Genomic DNA, 21,462 nt, shown 5'->3' on the forward strand with positions numbered 1-21,462 from the left:
TGGAGCTCTTGGCTCCCTCCTTTTCTTAATCACCAAACCTCCTGAAAGAGGAGTCCTTGACATCGTGTCCACTTCCTCACCTCCATGGCCCCTTGGCCTCCACTGCCCTGCTTCTCCGCAACCTGGTCCCCATTGTCCTCTTTCTTCTCTCCGACTGCACTTCCACAAACTCTTCTCCATCCACAGGTGCCTAGCAGATATGATCAGTGTTTTCTTTTCCAGAGGGATTACTGAAAATGTGTTCCTGGGTAAGTTGCGTCAACTCTGGCTTCTAGCATCTTCTGCAAATGAGGAGGTTTGTGCTAGGACTCTTGCAAGGGGTCTGTTGCAGGTATAGTTTGATCCCAGAAATGTTTGTTGAATGCTTCTTATGTGCCAAGAATTGATTTAGGACATGTCAAGAAGTTTGAGTGGAGGCTGTTGCAATGTGACAACAGCCTAACCAGTTACTGCAAACGCTTTGGGGATGAGGCAGTGTGCTCTCCTGGGCTCTTCAGAGACACAGAACCAACAGGACATATTTAGATATATCAAAGAGGAGATTTATATAGGAATTGGCTCATAGGCTTATGGAGGCTGAGCAGTCCCACAAAGTGCAAGCTGGAGACCCAGGAAAGCTGGTGATAGAATATAATTCAGTTCAAGTTCCAAAGCCTGAGAACCCACCTTGTAGTGGGGTGGGGAGGTAGGGGAGTGGTCATGGGTGTAAGTCCTGGAGTCTGAGGCCAGAGAACGGGAAGCTCTAACGTCCACGAGCAGGGGAAGAGAGAAATTAGCTCTTTTTCACCTCTTGATTCCATTTGGATCCTCAATGGACTGGATGACACCCTCCCCTGAGGGCGAGGGCTATCTTCTTTCCTATTTGCTGATTCAAATGCTAATCTCTTCTGGAAACATCGGTCACAAACCACACCCTGAAATAATGTTATCAACTATTCGGGCGTCCCACGTCCCAGTGAAGTTGACACATAAACTTACCCATCACAGGGCAGCAAATAAATAAGCCAACAAATAAATAGGATCCGGGCTACTTGTTCTTATTTAGCCAGGCACCTACTCTGTGTTGGGCATAAGGCTACCTGCACCAATGTCATCACTCTTTCTAATCCTCACAGACCCCGGAAGCGGGTGCTTTTATTCCCGTTCCAAACACCAAACCGAGGCTCAGAAGGGATAAGGAAGCACATGAAAACAAGAGATGCTGGAATTGTATTTTGTGGTCTATTTATTCATGTGCTTTCTGGCTTAATGCCTGTTTTCTCTTCTAAACTTTAAGCTCTTTAGGGCAGAGAAGGTGTTACTTTTGTTCACCACCGAATCCCTAGCACCTAAAAGACTGGCCCAGAGTGGCTTATTCAATTAACTAATTAATCCCGTGATCAAATTAAACTCCAGCGTCTCTTGGTTCTAAAGCCCATGCTATTTTTGCTAAGGACTTTGTCCCTTACAAAGGCTCTACGTATGTCACAGACTTTGGGAGGAACACGAGAGCCCCATTAATGAATTTTTCAGAGGGTTTCTATGTCATTTTGGGCTAGGTCTTGCCAGAGAGCACACACCCTGACTGAAGGACCCAAGATGGCCAAGCAGTCAGATGACCAACCCATCTTTGAAAGGGGTGGGGCAAGGGATGCAGCGATACGCACCACAGCGTCAGTTCTGAGACCCACGGAGATGGATTAAGGGGTGGATTCGGGGGAGCCTGGGCTCAGTTTGTTGAATGTCCAACTCTTGATTTTGGCTCGGGTTGTGGACTTGGGGTCCTGAGATGGAGCCTCCTGTTGGACTCCCACGCTGAGGGTGGAGACTGCTTGGGATTCTCTCTCTCTCTTTCTTTCTGCACCCCCCACCCCCACTCACACACATTCTCTCTCTCAAAAAACAAAAAGAGATGAATTCAGTGCCTGGTGAAAAGGAACCATAAGGGTAGGGAATCCATTCCCTTACAGAAACGTCTAGGCTCTGTTGATCTGAGGCAGAACTCTCCAAAAGACACTTAACGTAAGCCACAAATGCAAACAATCTATGTTAACTGACAATATTCTAGTAACTCCATTTAAAAAAAGTCATTGCAAGTGAAGAAAGTGAAAGTAATTGTAATGTATTTTATTTCAGCCCATATATTTTTTTTTTAAGATTTTATTTATTTATTTGACAGAGAGAGACATAGTGAGAGCAGGAACACAAGCAGGGGGAGTAGGAGAGGGAGAAGCAGGCTTCCCGCAGAGCAGGGAGCCCAATATGGGACTCGATCCCAGGACCCTGGGATCACGACCTAAGCCGAAGGCAGACGCTTAACGACTGAGCCACCCAGGCACCCAATTTCACCCCATATTTTTTTTTTTAAGATTTTTATTTATTTATTTGAGAGAGAGAGAGAGCCAGAGCAAGAGAGAGCATGAGCTGGGGGAGAGGCAGAGGGAGAGGGAGAAGCAGGCTTCCCGCTGAGCAGGGAGCCCGAGGTGGGGCTTGCTCCCAGGACCCCGAGATCATGACCTGAACCGAAGGCAGACGCTTAACCAACTGAGCCACCCAGGCACCCCTAACCCCATATTTCTAAAATGTTATTTCAACATGTAATCAAGATTAAATTATTAATGAGATATTTTGTTCTTTTCTTCCTACTGAATCTTCAAAACCTGGTATGTATTTTACACTTAGAGTCAATGTTAATGCAGATTAGCCCCAATTCAAATGCTCAAAGAGAAACACGTGGCTGATGGCTACTGAATTGGATGGTCTGGGTCCAGATGTGTGATCTGTGGACCAGCTCCATCAAAATCACGGGGAAGTGCATTAGGAAATGTAGAATCTTGGGTCCCATCTCCACCCTACTGAATCAGAGCAGGGACTAAGGCATTTTTATAAGATACCCCGGTAATCTATGTGAACCTAGAGTTGGAGTTGCTCTGGTCTAGAGAACAGGCTTCTGGTATGCTAGAAACTGGGGAGGATGAAGCAGAGTTGTAGATTTGGAGTCAAGCTCCTCACACATTCCTGATAAAGAGCCAGGGAAACTGAAAACACTGTATAGAGGACGCTCTATACAGAAATAGAGGACGCTTTCATCTCTGATGTGCTTTTGTGACTGCAACCTCTTCATTTTGAGAAGTCCACTCTTTAGGCTCCTATGCTGAGATCTTATAATGATCCAATTGCATATCAATTACCTTGGAAAAGCAAAAGTAACAAGAATTAAGTAACTGCAACATTAGTTCTGTGATTTAAAATGGCTCTTGATACATGATAGAAAACTGAGAAAACAATCTGTACTTACTATGGAAACTCCTGAGAAGCTCCAATTTCAGGATGTTTAGATAAAGATTAAATATGCATTTGGGGGAAAGCAAACATATTCATATCTTTCTTCCTTCAGGCTAAAGGGACACAAATAAGGAGCTCAGAAACATAACTCCAGGGTTATTTTTATCTTTTCAATCTCTAGGTTGCTTTAGAATCCAAAGCCAAATGGGATTTTCTACATTTTCCCAATAAATTGTGAGGGGTGGGGCAGGGTAGGGTGGGAACTTTGTCTTCCTTCTGTATCAGTTATCCTATCTTAGATTAAGTTTTTTAAAAATATTTTTTTACAAAAAGATTTTATTTATTTGTCAGAGAAAGAGAGAGAGGGAAAGCACAAGCAGGGGGAGCAGCAAAGGCAGAGGGAGAAGTGGGCTCCCCGCTGAGCAAGGAGCCCGATGCGGGACTCGATCCCAGGACCCTGGGATCATGACCTGCGCCAAAGGCAAGTCGCTTAAACAACTGAGCCACCCAGGTGCCCCTAAAAAGATTTTCTATCTTATATTTAAGATATTCAGACATTTTGCCCATCAAGATCATCCAGCATATTCCACCGATGGTTGCTTCTAGCCCGTCTAGCATTTGGAACTACTTTCTAGAAGGTCAAACTTTTGCTTTCCCACTTTCTGCCCTCCAATCATCAAAATTGATGGGTTAACACATGACACAATGTGCATCTCCTAGGCTTTCCTCTGCTTTGTCCATAAAAGGAAGAAAGGTATATTGGTCAGGGTTGCCCAGAGAAATAGAACCAAAGGGCTTATGTATAATATATAGAGAGAGAGATTTATTTTAAGGAATTGGCTCATGTGATTAAGAAGGCTGGCAAGTCCAAAATCTGCAATATGGGCCGGCAGACTGGAGACCTAGGAAGAGCCCATGTTGCAGTTGAAGTGCAAAGGCCACCTGCTGGTAGAATTCTCTCTTGCCTGGGGGAGATCAATCTTTGGTGCCTTCAACTGATTAGATGAGGCCCACCCACATTATGGAGAATAATCTGCTTCACTCAAAGTCCATCAGTTTAAGTGTCAGTCTTATCCAAAAGACAACCCTCACAGAAACATCCAGAATAATGTTTGACCAGCTATCTTAGCACCATAGCCCAGCTAAGTTGACACATGAAATGAATCATCAGAGGTAAAAATCATGGTAGCTTAAACACACAGAGGGAAATGCTCTGCACCCTCATAGGAGAGAGGCACAATCTACTCCTCATACTGTGAGATCAGAGAAACTTGTCTTTGGGATTGTCCTGGGTTCGAATACAGTGGCTCTGGGCATGTACTGGAACATCCCGAAATGTCCCCTCATTCAGCTTTTCCAGAGGCAGGGACTAAATGCTTTCATCCTTGAGGCCCCATGGCTGGGCACAGGAGCAGACTGTTGCTGCCTGAGTCAGAGCCGCCCCTCGGAGAGATGCATCAAGACCAACAGCCCTACCGCTTCCTTCCCATCCCAGGTGAGGGGGTCCAGTGTCTGCTGGGGACCGCCAGATTCAGCATCAGGGCCACCATGTGTTTGGGCTGCAAAGCATTCAAAACTGCTTGCTGTGGCCAGATTCTGTTCCCGTCTGTCTTGCTTGTGAAAACACAAATGTCTGGAATTGGCAACATTTCCTCTACTTGTCCACTCTTTGCTCTCTCTCTGCCCAAGTATACACCTCCCAACCCTGCAGTCAAAAATACAAGCAAAAAAATTATAAACAGAACAAAAATTCCCAGCCATCCCTGTTTTCCTTTTGCCTTCTCTCCTTCCTTCTTTTGGTCCTTTCTTCTTCCTTCCACAACTAATTTTGATGATTGGAGGGCAGAAAGTGGGAAAGCAAAAGTTTGACTGTCTAGAAAGTAGTTCCAAATGCTAGACGGGCTAGAAGCAACCATCGGTGGAATATGCTGGATGATCTTGATGGGCAAAATGTCTGAATATCTAACTTCTTTATCCACATTCTCGAGAACTCACGTATTACATGAGGATTGGGATGATGCATGGAAAAGGGAATCAGAATCTGCTGGCATTTCTGTTCTGTGAAGAATATAGAGAAAACACTTCATTGGATTGGTTGTTGTTATTAATCCAGTTTAAAATTCAGAATAGCAATTTATCAAGTAGTATCCATTTTCCTGGTTCCTAGGAATAAGAATTGCAAAAGGCAGCATTGGGGGTGGCTAAGAATTCCCTGTGAATTACACATCTTAACGTGTCCCCTACGTACACCTGTCCCAAGCTCCATGCGTTGGCAGATGAATGACGCACAGCACCAGCTCTGTGGGTTCACCTTCTGATCCAATCTATTTATCTTCTTTAAATTCTAAACTTTTTTGTGAACTGGAAGTTTATGGCATCGATAACATTTTCTTCTTCTCTAAGATTCCTGCTTGAACTACAAATCTAGTCGACTTCAACAGGGATTTTACTCTTACTTGTGAATATCTTGCATTGACACGACCTGACCTGACCTGCATTTATTTGAACATCTATTACATGCCCAGGTGTTCCAGTGGGCTCAGTACTCAGCCCATGGCGGACACTTCAATTCACCCAGAAAGGGACTCTTCTGCCACTTGTGCATTCTTAGTGCTTGCAAGCTGAGAATGTAATTCTAAAGTGGTTACTTTATCCACCACATAAATCAGGGGCAACACTGAACACCCCCACCCCCAAGCTGGGTGCCTAGGGGAACATGGGCCACCTTCACAGAACACTAGAAACAGGACTTCTCAGGTCACTGCTCCCCGTCTTAAAAACAGCATGTTTTTAAGAGCACATCACCCACTCCCAGTAGGACGAAGAACTTGCAGGCTTCCAGGCATGGGTCTGCATTAAATGCCTCTTTCTGAAAAATCTATTCATCAGCATCCATCACATGCTGGAAAATAAACACTGGCCGAGCTGCCCGGCTGGGAGGGGAGCACATGAAAACGGATGCCTTTGAATGCCACAAAAGGGAAGATGTTGAAAGAGAAAAGGAACATGCCTTCCTTCTGCTAAAACTCAGCAAACACGAAAGGCGAAATTTTCCTGAGCATGGAAGATGATCACAGTGCACAGAGTGCTGACAGATGCAAAATTTGAGTATGATATGGATCATAATGAGATGGATGGTAATGAGAAAGATGTTGGTATTTCCGTAGAAGCCAGGAGAAAAAGAAATTGCAGTTAAACTATGAAGGGGGAAGAATATGGTAAGCAAACAAAGGGATGCACAAACAGTGGGGCTCCGTAGGGATAGACATTTGGTTAATATCTGCATAAGTAATTCAGAAGAGGGTTGGATTTAGGGACCTCAGAGGTGCCTTAACTTTTCCCCATGGCAGAAGGCCCAGATCAGTAGCTTCAAAGGCATCAGACGAGCCAGGGTGTTGATCTAGGGAAAAACAGTTCAAGGGTATGCGTAAGAAACATGCTCCGATCATTCAGCCGCGCGTTTCTTCATTCACCGGGAACTTCCCGAGCTCATGTTCCACTCCACACTAGCCCCAGTGCCTGGCTTGGGGATGGGACCGTGGACTAGTCCAGGTCTGGGTAACGGAGCTGTCTTAGGCTTTTCCTTGCTGCCTGCAGCAGCGACCAAAACACTGACCAAGTTTAAAGCGCTATTCTGGGAGGATTCTGGAAACAAAGTGGAGGTTTTGATCCCATCCCAAACTTGGAGGATCCAGCAGCGAGAGAGTCCATGTGAGGACATAAGGGACTCCAAAGAAGTTCAGGCTAAAGCAGAGGAAAAAACAGCGAATTCTCACAAAGAGGCAATTAAAACTACGCCGGCAGTCTGGAGATGGAGGCAAATACGATAGAAGTTTATAAAATCACAGAGAGAGTGAATTAAATCACACATAATGGTTAAAAGCAGATGTTCTGGCGCCGGATTGTCTGGGTTCAAATGTTGCCTCTGCTGTTTTGTAGCTGTGTTACCCGGGGCAGATTCTTCACCCGACTGTATTTCTGTGTCCTCATCTTTCAATTAAGGCTAATAAAAGTAGTACTTACTTATAGCCACGATGCGGATGTGAAACTTTGAGTGAGTTAATGCACGTAGATCACTTGCAGCAGTGCTGGGCACAGGACGAAACAAGACTCCGCACCCGTTATTCTTATTTTCCAAATGCCAGATCTTTAAAGCCGGTTCAGTCCCTGTTTAATTTGTAAAGATAAGTAAGGCACAGTGTGACACACTGGGCCATGTGAAGGAGCTCGTTCTATCCAGGACTAAAAGATGCTGCGGATGTTAGATTAATTCCTTCAAGTTAGACCTGACCCAGGTCAGAGGGGCTTGAGGAATGCTTAGAGGGCGTGTTTACCTCCGAGGCTTGGGCTTGTCCTCGCATCCCAGGAGGTCCCTTCACAGCTCTCAGGCACAGCCTGCTGGGGCTGAGCCACTGTGGGTCTGACAGCATTTTCTAATAAGAAGATGATTGCTCAGTCCAGCAAAGGGGAGAATGTTAAGTCTTTGATGTAGCAACACATAATAATAATAGACCCTCCATCCCAGAGCAACGCGTTCCTGGAAACCAACCACCAGTGAGTTTTCTGTTTGGTATTTTCATAAGAAAAGAAGTTTGTGTCAATGATCCACACACGTGGACCTAGCCAGAATCTGTTTTGACAAAGAGCAGGAGGTATTTCTGAGGTCACATATGGAGGGACGAGTGGAGGGGGAGGAAGAGCTTGGAAACGTTACCAGTCAGTCGCCTTAGTTGAGACAGGGAGTTTATTAGTCCCCAACGGGTCAGTCACTTCCTCTACTATAGAGGTCACACTGGACCTTGAGATGAAGTTGAGGTTGAGTCCTGAGGTCAAGCATGGCTTCGGCCAGGTCATTGCCATTCCCTAGGCCTCCAGGTGCCTTACAGGTAAAATGATGGGCCGGGATTAAAACAAAACAACAAAACAAAACAAAACAAAACAAAACAAAACAAAACAAAACAAAACAAAACACCAACCGGAGTTCTTTCTTCAGATGAAATCTTACTTTGGGAGTCTGAGGAACAGAAGAATACATCTCAAGTGGGGGGTGGGGGGTGAGGGCACGGTCTCAGAGCTCCTCCAGCTTACCACCGGGGCTCTGGCTTTACCCTTCCCCTGGCACTGGTGTCTCCATTCCCTGCGGCTCATCCTAACACAGTTTGAAAACCACCGGCCTAGATACGCTCTCAGTCCGCTTCGGGTCTAACATTCTGTGGTTCTGGTGCCTTTGGCACCAAAGTGACCTCAAATCAAAGGAGGGATTATAGGCCCTAGAACAGCACTGCCCACACTTTAAAAGACATTAAGTGCATAAGTCTTCCAATTTCCTAATAGCCATATTCTAAGAGGTAAAAAGAAACAGGTAAAATTAATTTCACTAACATTTTATTTAGGGGCGCCTGGGTGGCTCAGTCAGTTAAGTGTCTGCCTTTGGCTTAGGTCATGAGCTCAGGGTCCTGGGATTGAGCCCCACTCAATCACTCAGCAGGCAGTCTGCTTGTCCCTCTGCTCCTCCCCCTCCCCCTGCTCATGCTCTCTCTCGCTCTCGAATAAATAAATAAAATCTTAAAAAAATTTTTATTTAGCCTGACATATCCAAACAGTTCAACATGTAATGGACATAAAAATAATTGAGATAGTTTACATTTTTTACATGAAGTTTTCAAAATCCTGCGTGTATTTTAAACTTACATCACATTTAAATTCGTATTTGTCACATTGAAAGTGTTCAGCAGTCAAATGTGGCAAACGGCTACCGTCCTGGAAAACGCAGATACAGAACCTCACATGTCTCAGAGCCTTTTCCAGAGTCACAGGTTCAACCTACCCATGACTTTAATGAGAAAGATCTGCAGGCCTCCTGTGTCCAAACTCGTGGATAGTGAGAGAAGCAGATGGGCCGGCTTCTGTTTTCAACACCCCACAAACACAGCAGTGGCCACCTCTTTTAGGGGATCCTTCTCACCAGCCTTTCTCTGGCCTGGAAAGTGCTTCGGGATGATTCCCCAGGCCGGCCTCAATGACCTCAGCTCCTCGGACACCTCACCTTTCTATCCCTCAGCTCATTCCCCACTTCTTGGTAATTTACTATCACCTTTATCTTGTGATGTATTATTTCTAAGTTTTCTTTAAGCCTTTCTCTGCCTTAATTCTAGTACCTCCATGAATCCATCTCGACCTTGAAGATTATTTTGAAAAGCCAGCTCTCACGCCGGTCCCTAACTTCTGCCATCATCCCACACACTTAACCATTTGAGGACACATTAAGGACACCATTTAATTAATACATTTTTTCAACATTATCCATATTACATCTTATATGTTGGCCTAAGTTATCTTCATCTTTTGGCTTTAACACATAGTGCTTTCCACCAAAACAGTATTTTCCTCATGATGTTTGTTGGAACAAAGATATGGCTCAGCATAATCATGTTAGAACACTCAAATACACTGAAGATGCTTTGTTGTTTCTTTGGGACTAAAACTGAACATTAAGTCTTTGCTGGCTATTTCTATACAGATCAGGTTCATAGCCATTGGCTGGCTGGTATTACAAATTTAAATCTATGGGCAGTACTTCAGATAGTGTTTTCACATTTATGACTCAAAAAAAATGAAAGAAAAGAAACAAAATCACTTCTTTTTGTACAAAAGCAGCTCGGAAGTGTAACGACTGAAAAAAATAGCCATCTGTAATCTGTTTTCTACACTCTATAATTTGAACATAAGCTATACCTTTATAGATGCTTAATTAAAAAAATAATTACATGTTTGTATATGTTAATGATCTGGTAATTCTTCCATGTTTCAAGTTTGATAAATGATGAGGAATTTTGCCATTTTTCCTAATTTTTCAGCTTGGATGGCTTTGACTCTTAGTCAACTAAATTATAATAATCCACTAGTTTGAAACCATAATAAAATAATCATCTCATTAAGTGAGTTAAATTTGTTTTTGAAGTGACATTCCCCTTCTGGGTCTGTGGGAAAAGCTGTTATAAACTCTTCTGCAATTGTATAAATCCCTACTTTGTTTGGGTTTAGATTGTGAGGCATTAGCAATGAATTCATAATCTAGAGATCACAAATGCTTTTAAACAGAGGCACCTAGTTTCTGGAAGCAAGGACAATGCTTTTTTACTGAATGTCTTTTATTAGCGGAGTCATCATGGTGTCCCCTCCTGCCACCCCTTGCCCCCAGCACTCGCACCAGGACTTTTCCCTTTTCCTTCTGGGCTGGGGTGTTACCATTTTACAGATAAATAAATAAACACAGTGACTCTGGATGAACAGACACTACAGATGAGAGAATCAGGACTTAAAACCAGAACTTTCTGACCCTGAATTAGCAAACATTTTTCAATAATTGTCTATGGTTAGGTAAAGGCAAGCTATTAAAGCTCCAAATAGATCCAGGGTAGACCCTCTGGGAACTTCTTTTCTGATTTCTATGAAATTACCCAGAACCAGTTCCTTGGCCAGGACCTGCTGATCCCCAAGGTGTAAGGACCAAAGAAAGGGTGTGCCCTAAGTACTCATTAGTTATCATTAAGGGCATGGATGTGTATGTGTGTTGGTGTGTGAATGCAGAAGGGGCTACCCAAAACCCTTTCCTTTTTAAGATGATTGTTTGCATTTACTGCACGTGGAAACATGGGTGTGAAAGCTGGACTGTATGTGTATGCACATATGTAAAAATTATACATATATTCCCCCCACCCCCACCCCAGAGGAACCAAGGGGGATTTCTCTTAGTAGCTCTTTGAGCGTGTAGCTGGCCAACTCTTGGCATCTTCTGATTTTAGATCTGCACTGAAAGCAATTATATGAATATGTCGCTGCCACTTAGCTTACTTAATAGGCCTGGAGCCTTAAGTAGGTCTCCAAACACCTTCAATCTAGTAAGAGAGAAAACTCATAGCCAAATATTCTATAGTGCTCCTAATATAATGTACTCCATTGTCATTATTAAACTCCTTCGCTTCTGGCTCTCTGAGACAGGAGAGGGAAAAGGAAAAGCTCTATTTCTTGAGGGTTCTTTGATGCAGGCTCTCCCTAGTTCATCTTGTCATCTCCACTCCTCTGCGTACCCCAAGACAACTTTCCCGCAGTTTCCCTGATATTTTCGTGCCCAGGCGCAAGCCGGCCTGCCTCGCCCCCCACGCTTTTCCTCGGGACGCATGCCTGGGCCTGCGACCCAGCGGACGGCAAAAAAAAAAGAAAAGAAAAAAAAGGTCTGGAAAACCCAGAGGGGCGACGCCGCCTCCTCGACGCTCCGCTGGCTACACTCGATCTCGTTATTTACACTCAGCTCCAGCTCCTTTCCTCCAGCGGTGGTGTTCCAGAAGCGCCGGGCTAGCTGTCCTCGGCTCGCCTGGGGCCTTGCGGGGTGGCGGGGCGCCGGCTGAGGGCGAGGGGACGGCGGGCGGCAGGCCAGGAGATGGGACCCTGCGCGCCCGGCCGGAGACGCGGCCGCGGGGGTGTGGCGAGCGCACGGCGAGCCCCGCGACGCCCGGCCTAGTGGGCGCGCTCCCTGCCGCTTCTGGCCTGGACCCAGGCCGCCGCCTCTGAGCAGCCCTCCGCAGCGCCGCCTTCGTGCTCCCGGCCGAGCCCCGGGAAGCGGGCGGGGGACGGCGGGGGCGTGACCGGGGCGCAAATGCAAGCGAGTCAGAGGGCGCCGCGCCACTGCCGCGCGGGGTAGCACTAGGGCAGCCAGAGGGGCAGCGACATCTGCGGGCGGGCGGCCGACGCTTCCCGGCGGCGCGGAGCCGAGCGGGGCGGCTCGAAGACGCGGGGCGCAGCTTGGCTGGGTGAGCCTCGCTTTCCGGGGACTGCCGGCCGGCTCGCCAGCTGCGCCCGTGCCCCGGCCCCGAGCGCGTGGCCGGTGCTCGCGGGCCGGTGCGGAAGCGACGCCCCTGGCTGCTCGCTCACGTCGGTCCCACCGCAGGCGGCTCGGCGACGTCTGGGGTTTGTCAAAGCACCTCGAGCGACTAGGAGAACCCGGTTTCTCCACCGGGGGACGGCGATTGTAGTTTCTTGCCTTTAGAAAGTTACTCCGACACTTTTGATCTTCTGTCCTGAGTAGGGAGGAAAAAGAAAGCGCGATCTGCCCCCGGGCTTGGGGCCGCAAGGGGATCCGGGCAAAGGAACAGAGCCAATTTTAAGCCCGAGCTGCGAGTCCGGCCCATTGACACTTCAGCCCCGGAAAGGGTTAACTGCATCCAGCCGGTTCGGTTTACATGTAAATAGAGAGCAGCTGCTCCGCGCGGGCCCCGGCTGGCCCTTTTAAGTTTTTGATTGGTTGCCAATGACATCACCGCCCGTGTTATAACGCTGAGGACCCGGAGCGGCGTCGGATAAACCCTCCTTAAAGAGACGAGGCCACGCCCCCGGCTCCTCCCCCCTCGGCTGTCCATTGGCCGCGGGCCTCTGTGAGGTAGCGGTCAGCTTTCTCCGGATTCCTATTGGCCCAACGTGCCGTCGGTCGGCAGCCGGCCCGCCCCCTCAGAACCTTACATTTACAGTGTAGCAAAAGAGAAAGTAACTATGTTGCTGCTGGAGATCAATGAAGCCGAGTGAATGGGGGCTGAATGGGCGAATCCTTAGCTGAAGCGGAGCGCCAGATGGTGGAGGGCTACACTTATTTCTGAAGTAAGTGGAAGTCACCGCGGCTACTCCTGAGAGCGTGGGAGTGTAAGGCGGTGTGTGTGTGTGTGTGTGTGTGTGTGTGTGATGCGATGCTCACGGGGAACCACAGCAGGTGAGGTTAAAGGGTTCCGGCTGTTGGCTCACGCTGTCCTGTGCGTTTACTCTCTCTGCAGTCTACTTGGATTTGGGGAGAAGAAGAAAATGAGGTTTGTTGGGATGCTTTGCGGCAGTTTTAAATGCCAGGGGCTCGTTAGTGTGCTATGTTGCGAAGGGGGATAAGCACCCAAGAGTGGGGAAGTAACATTTTCTAACGACTTAATTTTCTTTCCAGCCACTGCCTAGAGGTGGAAGGACGACTAGCAAGGGAGCGGGGATAGCTTAGTGTTTCTCTGGAGGTTTTCTGGGCCAGTCTGGATGCTTTCACGGGCAATATATACGTCCGACCCTCTGCTGCAGGGATGCAGATCTCTTTATACACTCCGGGCGTGTGTGTGTGTGTGTATGTGTGTATGTGTGAGCCGCGCACTCCGTGTGGAGATGGGGGTCCCAGCCTGTGTCTCCGCGAGCACGCTTATGCGTCCCTCGCAAAGGAAATGGGCTGTTGATCCTGGGACATACCCTACCTGGTAACACAATAGCAAAGACTTTCACCGCTTGGTCCAGCTGGGAAACAGTTAGAGCTTCTGGAATAGTACTTGCTCTTCAAAAAAATACTACGCAAGGGAGGGAGGGAAGGGGTGAGAGGGAGGGAAGGGGTGGGAGGGAGGGAAGGGGTTGAATCCTTCTCTCCCATCCAAAGGTGGGTAAGAGAAACCTGAGTCCGTGGGGATCTGTGGACGTGTCGGGTGCGTGTCTCTGTGTGTATGTGCGTGTGTGGATTCTGCCTTTGACACTTTGGCTCTGTGTCGGGGAATGGTGACGGTCCTGTGTAGACTGATGATAGATGACATTTTCCCAGACATCTCTTAAAGTTCGTTTAGGTGAGTGACTCTTGCATGGGGTTTGGTTTCTCTGAGCATGTCTAATAGAAGAGAAGCCAGCAGGGTCGGATTGTAGAGTGCCCCTGTGCCTACGGGAAGGAAGGAACTGTTCCTTTGCAGGCGTCCCCTCAGGAGACAGGAGATGGACCCACTGGGCAACACTTCACTGCCCCCTTTAACAGGGACCGGCTAATTGGGAAGTCCTTTCTATGGAATTCATCCTCTTCAAGGGGCGGGGGTCTATCTGTGGGGGATTGGAATATTATACACAGTGGCTGCCTCCCATTGAGAGAAGCTCTTGGATGCACAGTCTGTGCCAACAGGGAACTGAAGGAGGGAGCAGAGTTGAAGTGGTCCTTTCCTTAAAGGCAGGAGTGTGGGGGGGTAGGGGAGAAGGGGGGAGATGAGGTGGGCAGCAAAGGAGCAAAGGGTGATGGATCTGCCAGGGTTGGGGGTTACCAGATCTGGCTCCTTGGCCTGAGGCTTTGTTTCAGGACATTTCATTTGTAACAAAAGGGAAAATGCAGATTAATTTATAAGAGACTAACAGGAAACATGGGAGGTTTTAATGTGACTATGTTGTGCTTTTCAAAGGAATGCAAAGCAAGAATAGCTCCTAGTTAAAGAGATTCACTTAGGGGGATACTTCCATTCTGATTTGCAGAAAGTTGCCATCCGCCCCTGATGTATATTTAGCTGCTGTATATTTCAGTGAGCCATGCCAGCGCTCATGGTCATTCTGTTGCCTTTGCAGTGGGTGAAGGAATTAAATGGAAAGAATGCAAGGGTGGACAAGTGGGTCTTTCTCAGATGGTTGCACTGTGCTTCTGCCCAGGAGATGAGGCCTAGAATAGATGCCTCTGAAGAGCCTTCCTTTCTGTCTTCAGCTTTTCTGATTCTTTGTGCTTGTACTTTCTCCGAGGCTGAACTTCCATGTAGGTCAATGAGAGGTTGTTCATCAACATTTGTGTAGACCATACACGGAACCTTAGACTTAGTCACCAAGTAGGTGGGTGCCGTCAGGTCGACATCCTCTTCGAATCTATAAAAATGAGCTTCGGGCTTTGAGAGTGGCACGATAAAGGGCCCTTAGGACAGCTTCACTCAGAGGGATGCAAAGGCCTTTCCTAGGGTTTGGATCAGACTGCCTTTTGTGTCACGTGACTTTATTCTTTCTTTCCCCCTCCCCTTCTTTACAGACTGTCTTGAGTTCTTCTTCAGTTGCCAGTTCTCAGCCTCCTCATGCCTCCATCTCCTTTAGACGACAGGGTAGTAGTGGCTGTGTCTAGGCCCGTCCGACCTCAGGATCTCAACCTTTGTTTAGACTCTAGCTACCTTGGCTCTGCTGCCCCAGGCAGTAACAGCCACCCTCCTGTCATTGCCACCACCGTCGTATCCCTCAAGGCTGCGAATCTGACGTATATGCCCTCATCCAGCGGCTCTGCCCGCTCCCTGAATTGTGGATGCAGCAGCACTAGTTGCTGCACTGTGGCAACCTACGACAAGGACAATCAGGCCCAAACCCAAGCCATCGCCGCCGGCGCCGCCACCACCGCCATCGGAACCTCTACCGCCTGCCCTGCCAACCAGATGGTCAACAACAATGAGAATGCAGGCCCTTTAAGTCCATCAGGTGGGGTGGGCAGCCCTGTGTCGGGGAACCCCAAGCAGCTAGCCAGCATCAAAATAATCTACCCCAATGACTTGGCGAAGAAGATGACCAAATGCAGCAAGAGTCACCTGCCGAGCCAGGGCCCTGTCATCATCGACTGCAGGCCCTTCATGGAGTACAACAAGAGTCACATCCAAGGAGCTGTCCATATTAACTGTGCCGATAAGATCAGCCGGCGGAGACTGCAGCAGGGCAAGATCACTGTCTTAGACTTGATTTCCTGTAGGGAAGGCAAGGACTCTTTCAAGAGGATCTTTTCCAAAGAAATTATAGTTTATGATGAGAATACCAATGAGCCGAGCCGAGTGATGCCCTCCCAGCCACTTCACATAGTCCTCGAGTCCCTGAAGAGAGAAGGCAAAGAACCTCTGGTGTTGAAAGGTAATGCCCCTGTTCCCCTCCCAAGCACAGTCCCAGTTAGCCTGGGTTCACTTTGGGTTTTGTCCTAGAAGTCCCAGCATTCTCCTTACCCTGGCTACACGAGACCAAAATAGACCTTCTTCTTCTTGTCTTCCCTTCTTTGCCCTTAACTATTTTGCTGTAGTGAGAAAAACCAGTCACACTGAACCAGAAGCCAGAAGACCCGGGTTCTAGTCTCCATGCAGCTTCTCATTCGCACTGTGTGAGCATTTCACCTCTCTGAGACTATTCTCTCATCTTTTAGACGGGCTGTCTACCACCAGATGGTATCTCAAGTCCTAGCTGGTCTGGTGGCTCTATTCCAGTCAATAACCAGTTGGAAAGTTGTTGTCTCTCAGATTTAACCAAAGTGGATGGAGCGGAGGAAGCAGCAACTATGGTGAACCACAAGTAAGCCTTCAGGTTCCAGTGCTTTTTTATGGGAAATCTTCTTTCTCACCTCTGACTAGCTTGGCTTTTATATGGTTTATAAAGTGACCTTCAAGAAGGGCAGAGATCCTTACTGTAAGGCCCCCCTCAAAAGCGTAAGTGTTGTACCAACAACATCCATTCTTCTGCCAAAGCTCCAAGGGGACAGAGACATTTTTATGAACTACTCCTCAGCCCGTTGTTCTTTCTGGCCTCATCTGACAACCACTGGCATCATGGCTCCTCCCAAGATGGGGTGGTAGGTCACTTGGCCCCTTACACTGAATACAGAATAACTCTGATTTTAGTGTTGCTGAGCCCTGGCAGGAAGAATTAATTACCCACTGTTTTCTGAGCTCCTTCCACACAGTGTTGCCTAACACAGCAAGCGAGCCTTCATCTCATATCTATCTGACTCGCTCCTCTTTGCCCTCAGATATTGTCCTTTGGGGCACTACACACCACTCTTTCTCGTTGGTGTCTTCTGTCCTTTGACGGCAGTGAGAGATGGTCATCTTCTCTCTTTTCTTCTCTTGTTTTGAGCTAAGGTACACAGTTTGTGGGCCACATCACCACCAAGTCTCCTGAAGTGTGTTGACCGGAGGTATTGCTGTGTTCCTTCGAACACCTTGCATATTTAAACTGCAACAGGCCATTGAGATGAGCAAGTTAGTTGTTTTGTCTTTGTGTGACAGCTCTGCCATTCTCCTTCTTGTCTTCCCAGTGATGCATTCTGCCTTTTGTTAAGTAGCATTCTTGGAAATATGGTTCTGAATTACTTTGATAAGTTCCTCCCTCCCCCTCCCCCTCCCCCCATCCCATCCCCTCCTGATCTCCTTAGGCTCAACTGCCACAAAGGCACAACTTTTCTTAGGGCTGGTAGGCTCTGGTGGGAAGGAGAACATGATGGAGGTCATATCCAGAGAGTTTCAGCAGGGCCTGGGTATTTTTGTTGTGGTTGATGATTTTTCTTAGGGTTACAGATACATTCAGATTTCCTCTGTGTAGCTCTGTATTTTATTGTTTTCTATCCTTGTTTGGTTGACTTTGAGTGATTCCCAGTAGGCTTACCCAGCTAGTGTTCTCTCACCATGATCTTGACTTGTTTTGTCTTTTTCGGATGAGAAAATACAATCCACAAATTTCTCATTTGTAATGGTTTGTCTTGGGGAGCAAAGAGGGAGGTTGCCCGTGGTCTGGCGGGTCACCTCTTTCCTCATGTAGAGTTGATGTTAGGAAAAACCAGACCTTTTGTGTCTATATGATTTGAGGACAGGCATCAAACAATACAGATTAAGATGACCCTGGACTTGAACATGAGGGTGATTAGGCGGAATTGGAGATCTAACCCTCTCATTTGCAGCGGACATTGTTGTGTTTGGGGGTGGCCTGTCAATCGCTGGGAAATGAATCTCCTGGGTGCTACCGATGAAAGTGGGGTTCCTCCCCTGTGGATGCAGCTGAGAAGTCCGGGCAGCCTGGGCTTGTTCCTCAGTGTCAGTGAAGTAAGATTGCCTCAGTGGGGCGGGGCCGGACATGCTGCTGACCTCACCACTGGGCACCCCGGGCGGCTGCGGTGAGGGCTCGTCATTTTCAGGTTGGTGAGACACAGCGGCGGTTGACCTGGAAGACGCGCTGGTGGTAGAGGTTGGATTCTTTGTAGCTTTGGGGGCTTTTTCTTCAAATATCTGGGAATTTGATTGAAAATAGACAATTTAGGGGCAAAAGGGTTGGTAATTTATTTATTATTGTCGTCATTATTATTTTGGTCTCTTTTGGGGGAATGGCTTGAAATGGGGACCAAGATGGGGAAAAAAAGGAGAGCGATCATAATTAGGATGTCCCTAGCTATGCTTCATCTGGGTATACCAAAGGTTAATACCATAGGACCATGGAGGTGAAGAATGGGGTGGGCATCTCTCAGAAGGCATGGCCAGCGACTTCTCCCAAGTTCTTGAGTGGATCAAGCAGACCATTCTGGTCTGGCTTCTCTGCTGAGGTTTATTATACTAATCCCCTCCCTGGGTGATGCAAGATTTTATTTTAGCAGAGTGGTAGTGGTACCATTTTGGAATGAGTGATTTTTTTTTTTTTTTTTTTTTTTGCAGGGAAGCTATGGTGGTGAAGATAGTTAGAATCTAAGGTAGAAACTTTGAAGGCCTCATTAATTTATTTTCAGAGATTTCAGTACAATGTCGGGTAATTTATGGCTGGCCCAACTGATTCTCTGGTTTATGTTTGTAAACACCGGTTGCTACCCTCCCCTGTCCAAGTTTTATGTCCCCCCTGTTTCAGTGCCACGTTCTCCATTTTTGGTACTGCCTGTCAAGTAGAGCGGCTGCTCAGTTACCATTTTAGTAATGCTGTGTCAGGTTGGGAAGAAACTGATCAGAGGCACAGAAGCCCCTGGGATTAAGTTACTGTTCTAATTTACAGTCCCCTCCCTGTTGTGACCTATGTCTAAATCCATGTTTTATTCTCCTCTTCCGAAGAATAAATGGCATCAGACCAGTGCTTCTACTCCTCCTGGTGAAAATGATCCAAGTGCATAAATATTTAGGGATTTGCAAAGACTTTGAGAGAATTACAGTCTGTTTTACCCCAAGTTGATTTTCAGTATGATTTCTAACCAAACTGAATAAGAAGGCTCTACAGTTCTGGGCCTCCCATAATGAGAGCTACCATCTTTGTTTTGATGTTTATAAGGTACCCTTTCTTTTCAGGAAAGCTGGATTCAGGAAAATAATTTATCATTTACCTCTGTTGGAAAGGATAGTCACGGCCACCTGCCTCCTCCTTAAAGACCTCTATGCCTTTAAAACTTTTATTATAAGAATTTTCAAATATATAGAAAAGTAGAAAAGAGTATAAAGAGCACCCATATACCTACCACCCAGATTAAACAGTTGTTTATATTTGCCCGATTGGCTTTCTCTTCCTTTTTTGGTTGTTGAAATATTTTATAGTATAGACAACATTTTAATGTATTCAAATATGTTTCAGCTTTCAAGTTACTGTTTTAGAATTAATAAGGCTGTGGACATTTTATAGGATAGTACAGACACATTTTCACCCTAAACACTTCAGTATCGTGTGCCCCCTCTTGAGAGTTTTTCAAACTTCGATTTCCACTGTGACTAGCTGGCTCTCAGGTCTGTGGAGAAGCAGCTCTCCCTTGGAGTGGGAGGGTTCCGGGCACCTCCTCGGGGGGCTGTAGCCCCCCCTTCCAGGTGGCTATGTCAGGGCCCGGACCTGTACTTGCTCCATGCACTGGGGGAGCACAGACTGCTGACCCATTCAGTCCCCCCCACGGACCTGCTGCTGCACGGGCGGTGTTCAGTGGGGAGCAGGAGAGGAGAGACCATCACTTCAGGAGGCTGATCCGTACGGAAGATATGATAACACAGGGAGTTCGATTTTTAGACTATAAAACCTTCCATCCTAATTCCTGAGGAGTAAACCACACAGAGTGCACATTCTTCCATAATCACAAAGGATTCTGAAGTAACACTTAGAGGCAATATTGAGTTTGATGACAAAGGGAAAGGCTATGCTCAATAATCGGAGACCCCGCGAAAATAGTCTATTTCTGCTTTGTTTCTCGTGGGGGAACAACAGCTTTCCTCTGGTCTTGCAGGATGTTATGAGGAACTTTTTTAAAGATATGTGAAATAAAGACATACCTCCTATAATCACAAACTTAGTGTTGTTATTCTGAGCCTCTGCTTAACATCCAAACATGCCGAACATTCGCCTTGTAGCAAATGGTGGGGAAATTCATGCAGGATTTTGGATCCAGTCTGTCTGATTCTAGTCTTGGTCCCCTCATACTAGCCATGTGCCCCGGGGCAAATTGCTTCATCCCTTACTTCCTTAATTTCCTCATTTATAAAAGAGGATGTAACAACAGTTATGTCACAGTGTTAGTCTAGGAATCGAATGATGTCATGGGCACAAAGTGCCTCGACCAGTTTTCATATGTGGTGAGCGCTCACTAAATGTAGCTTCATATTATTATTACCACTGGTTGAGCAGAAATGATGGCACCAATAAAAAGGCAATCTGGGCTCCTCTTCCAAAGGAGTATAAGTAGCAAGCTAGGTATAGCAGTGTGTGTGTGTGTGTGTGTTTGTGTGTGTGTGTTGCCATGGCCTAAAAATAACTTGGTGACTGTTCCCTAATTTAAGTAGCATACGGTTGGAGTGCCAAGTAATTATAAAAACATGTTGGGTCAAGAGGCCAGAGTTATTTGGGCATATCCTAGAATTATTTATTTGTGGGGGAATTTGTAAAAATGTGATGGTAAGTCTGTCCAACTAGTGTCCCATAACTCAATAATGAAAGTAGAAAACTATTAAGCTTCGCTTTTTCTGGCCTCTCATCAGGCTGATTTATTTTTGGAATAAGGATTGTAGTCTGACTATAAAAGGGCAGGTAGAAGGAGGGGGGAGTGTGCTTCATTTTCACAAGTTCTCGAAGCTTTGAGTTGTGATGAGATGGCGTGTGAAGGAAAAAGGAGGGAACCGTGGGAAGGGCTGCTCATTTCTGTAAGTGAGACCCGATCCTTTTCTCTGAACTGGTTCACAGTGGCCTGTACTCTGAGCTTTTGGATATACTATCCTGCTTCCTAATTAAAATGTAAGTGGAAAGAAGTAAGTGAGCTCTCTCCCCCATCCCTGTCCTTGTTTTATCTGTTCCTCATTCACTGTGTGCTCAGCAAAGTGGAGTTTAGCCCACTTACACTTGAATTCAAATCTAGGCTTTTCTATTGACCAACTGTAGGTGTCTTTGGGGAGCTCAGGTCACCTCCCAGAGCCCCACTTGTTACTCCACTGTAAAAGAGGGATAATTCAAACATCACAGGATGGACTGAGACAACGGAAATCAGGCGCCTGGTACATAGACAGCTCTCAATAAAGCAGCCACTGGGCCCTGTTCCCCTACCCCTGTGCCCTTTCAGATCCTCTTAGGTTGGACATTGGTCAGCGGGGAGGATGGCAAGTTGTTCTAAGCACAGTACTATGGGAGCACGTTAATATCAACCACTTGTCTTTGCCAATTCAAATCAGT

The 21,462-nt window shown here is 46.8% G+C and overlaps 1 protein-coding gene across 1 annotated transcript in view; it reads left to right on the forward strand.

Annotated features, from left to right (window-relative positions):
- The first annotated feature begins 11,997 nt into the window (after positions 1-11,997).
- DUSP10 (dual specificity phosphatase 10) overlaps positions 11,998-21,462 on the forward strand; it is a 40,655-nt gene continuing 31,190 nt past the window's right edge. Inside the window, exons 1-2 of the mRNA XM_045876853.3 lie at positions 11,998-12,915; positions 15,092-15,945. Coding sequence (XP_045732809.1) covers positions 15,135-15,945 — 811 coding nt within the window. The 5' untranslated portion in view covers positions 11,998-12,915; positions 15,092-15,134. The remainder of the gene's footprint in view (positions 12,916-15,091; positions 15,946-21,462) is intronic.

Source organism: Mirounga angustirostris, unplaced genomic scaffold (genome assembly GCF_029215605.1).
Source record: "Mirounga angustirostris isolate CCGP_5_RB_7025 unplaced genomic scaffold, mMirAng1.0.hap1 SCAF_6, whole genome shotgun sequence".
NCBI lineage: Eukaryota > Metazoa > Chordata > Mammalia > Carnivora > Phocidae > Mirounga > Mirounga angustirostris.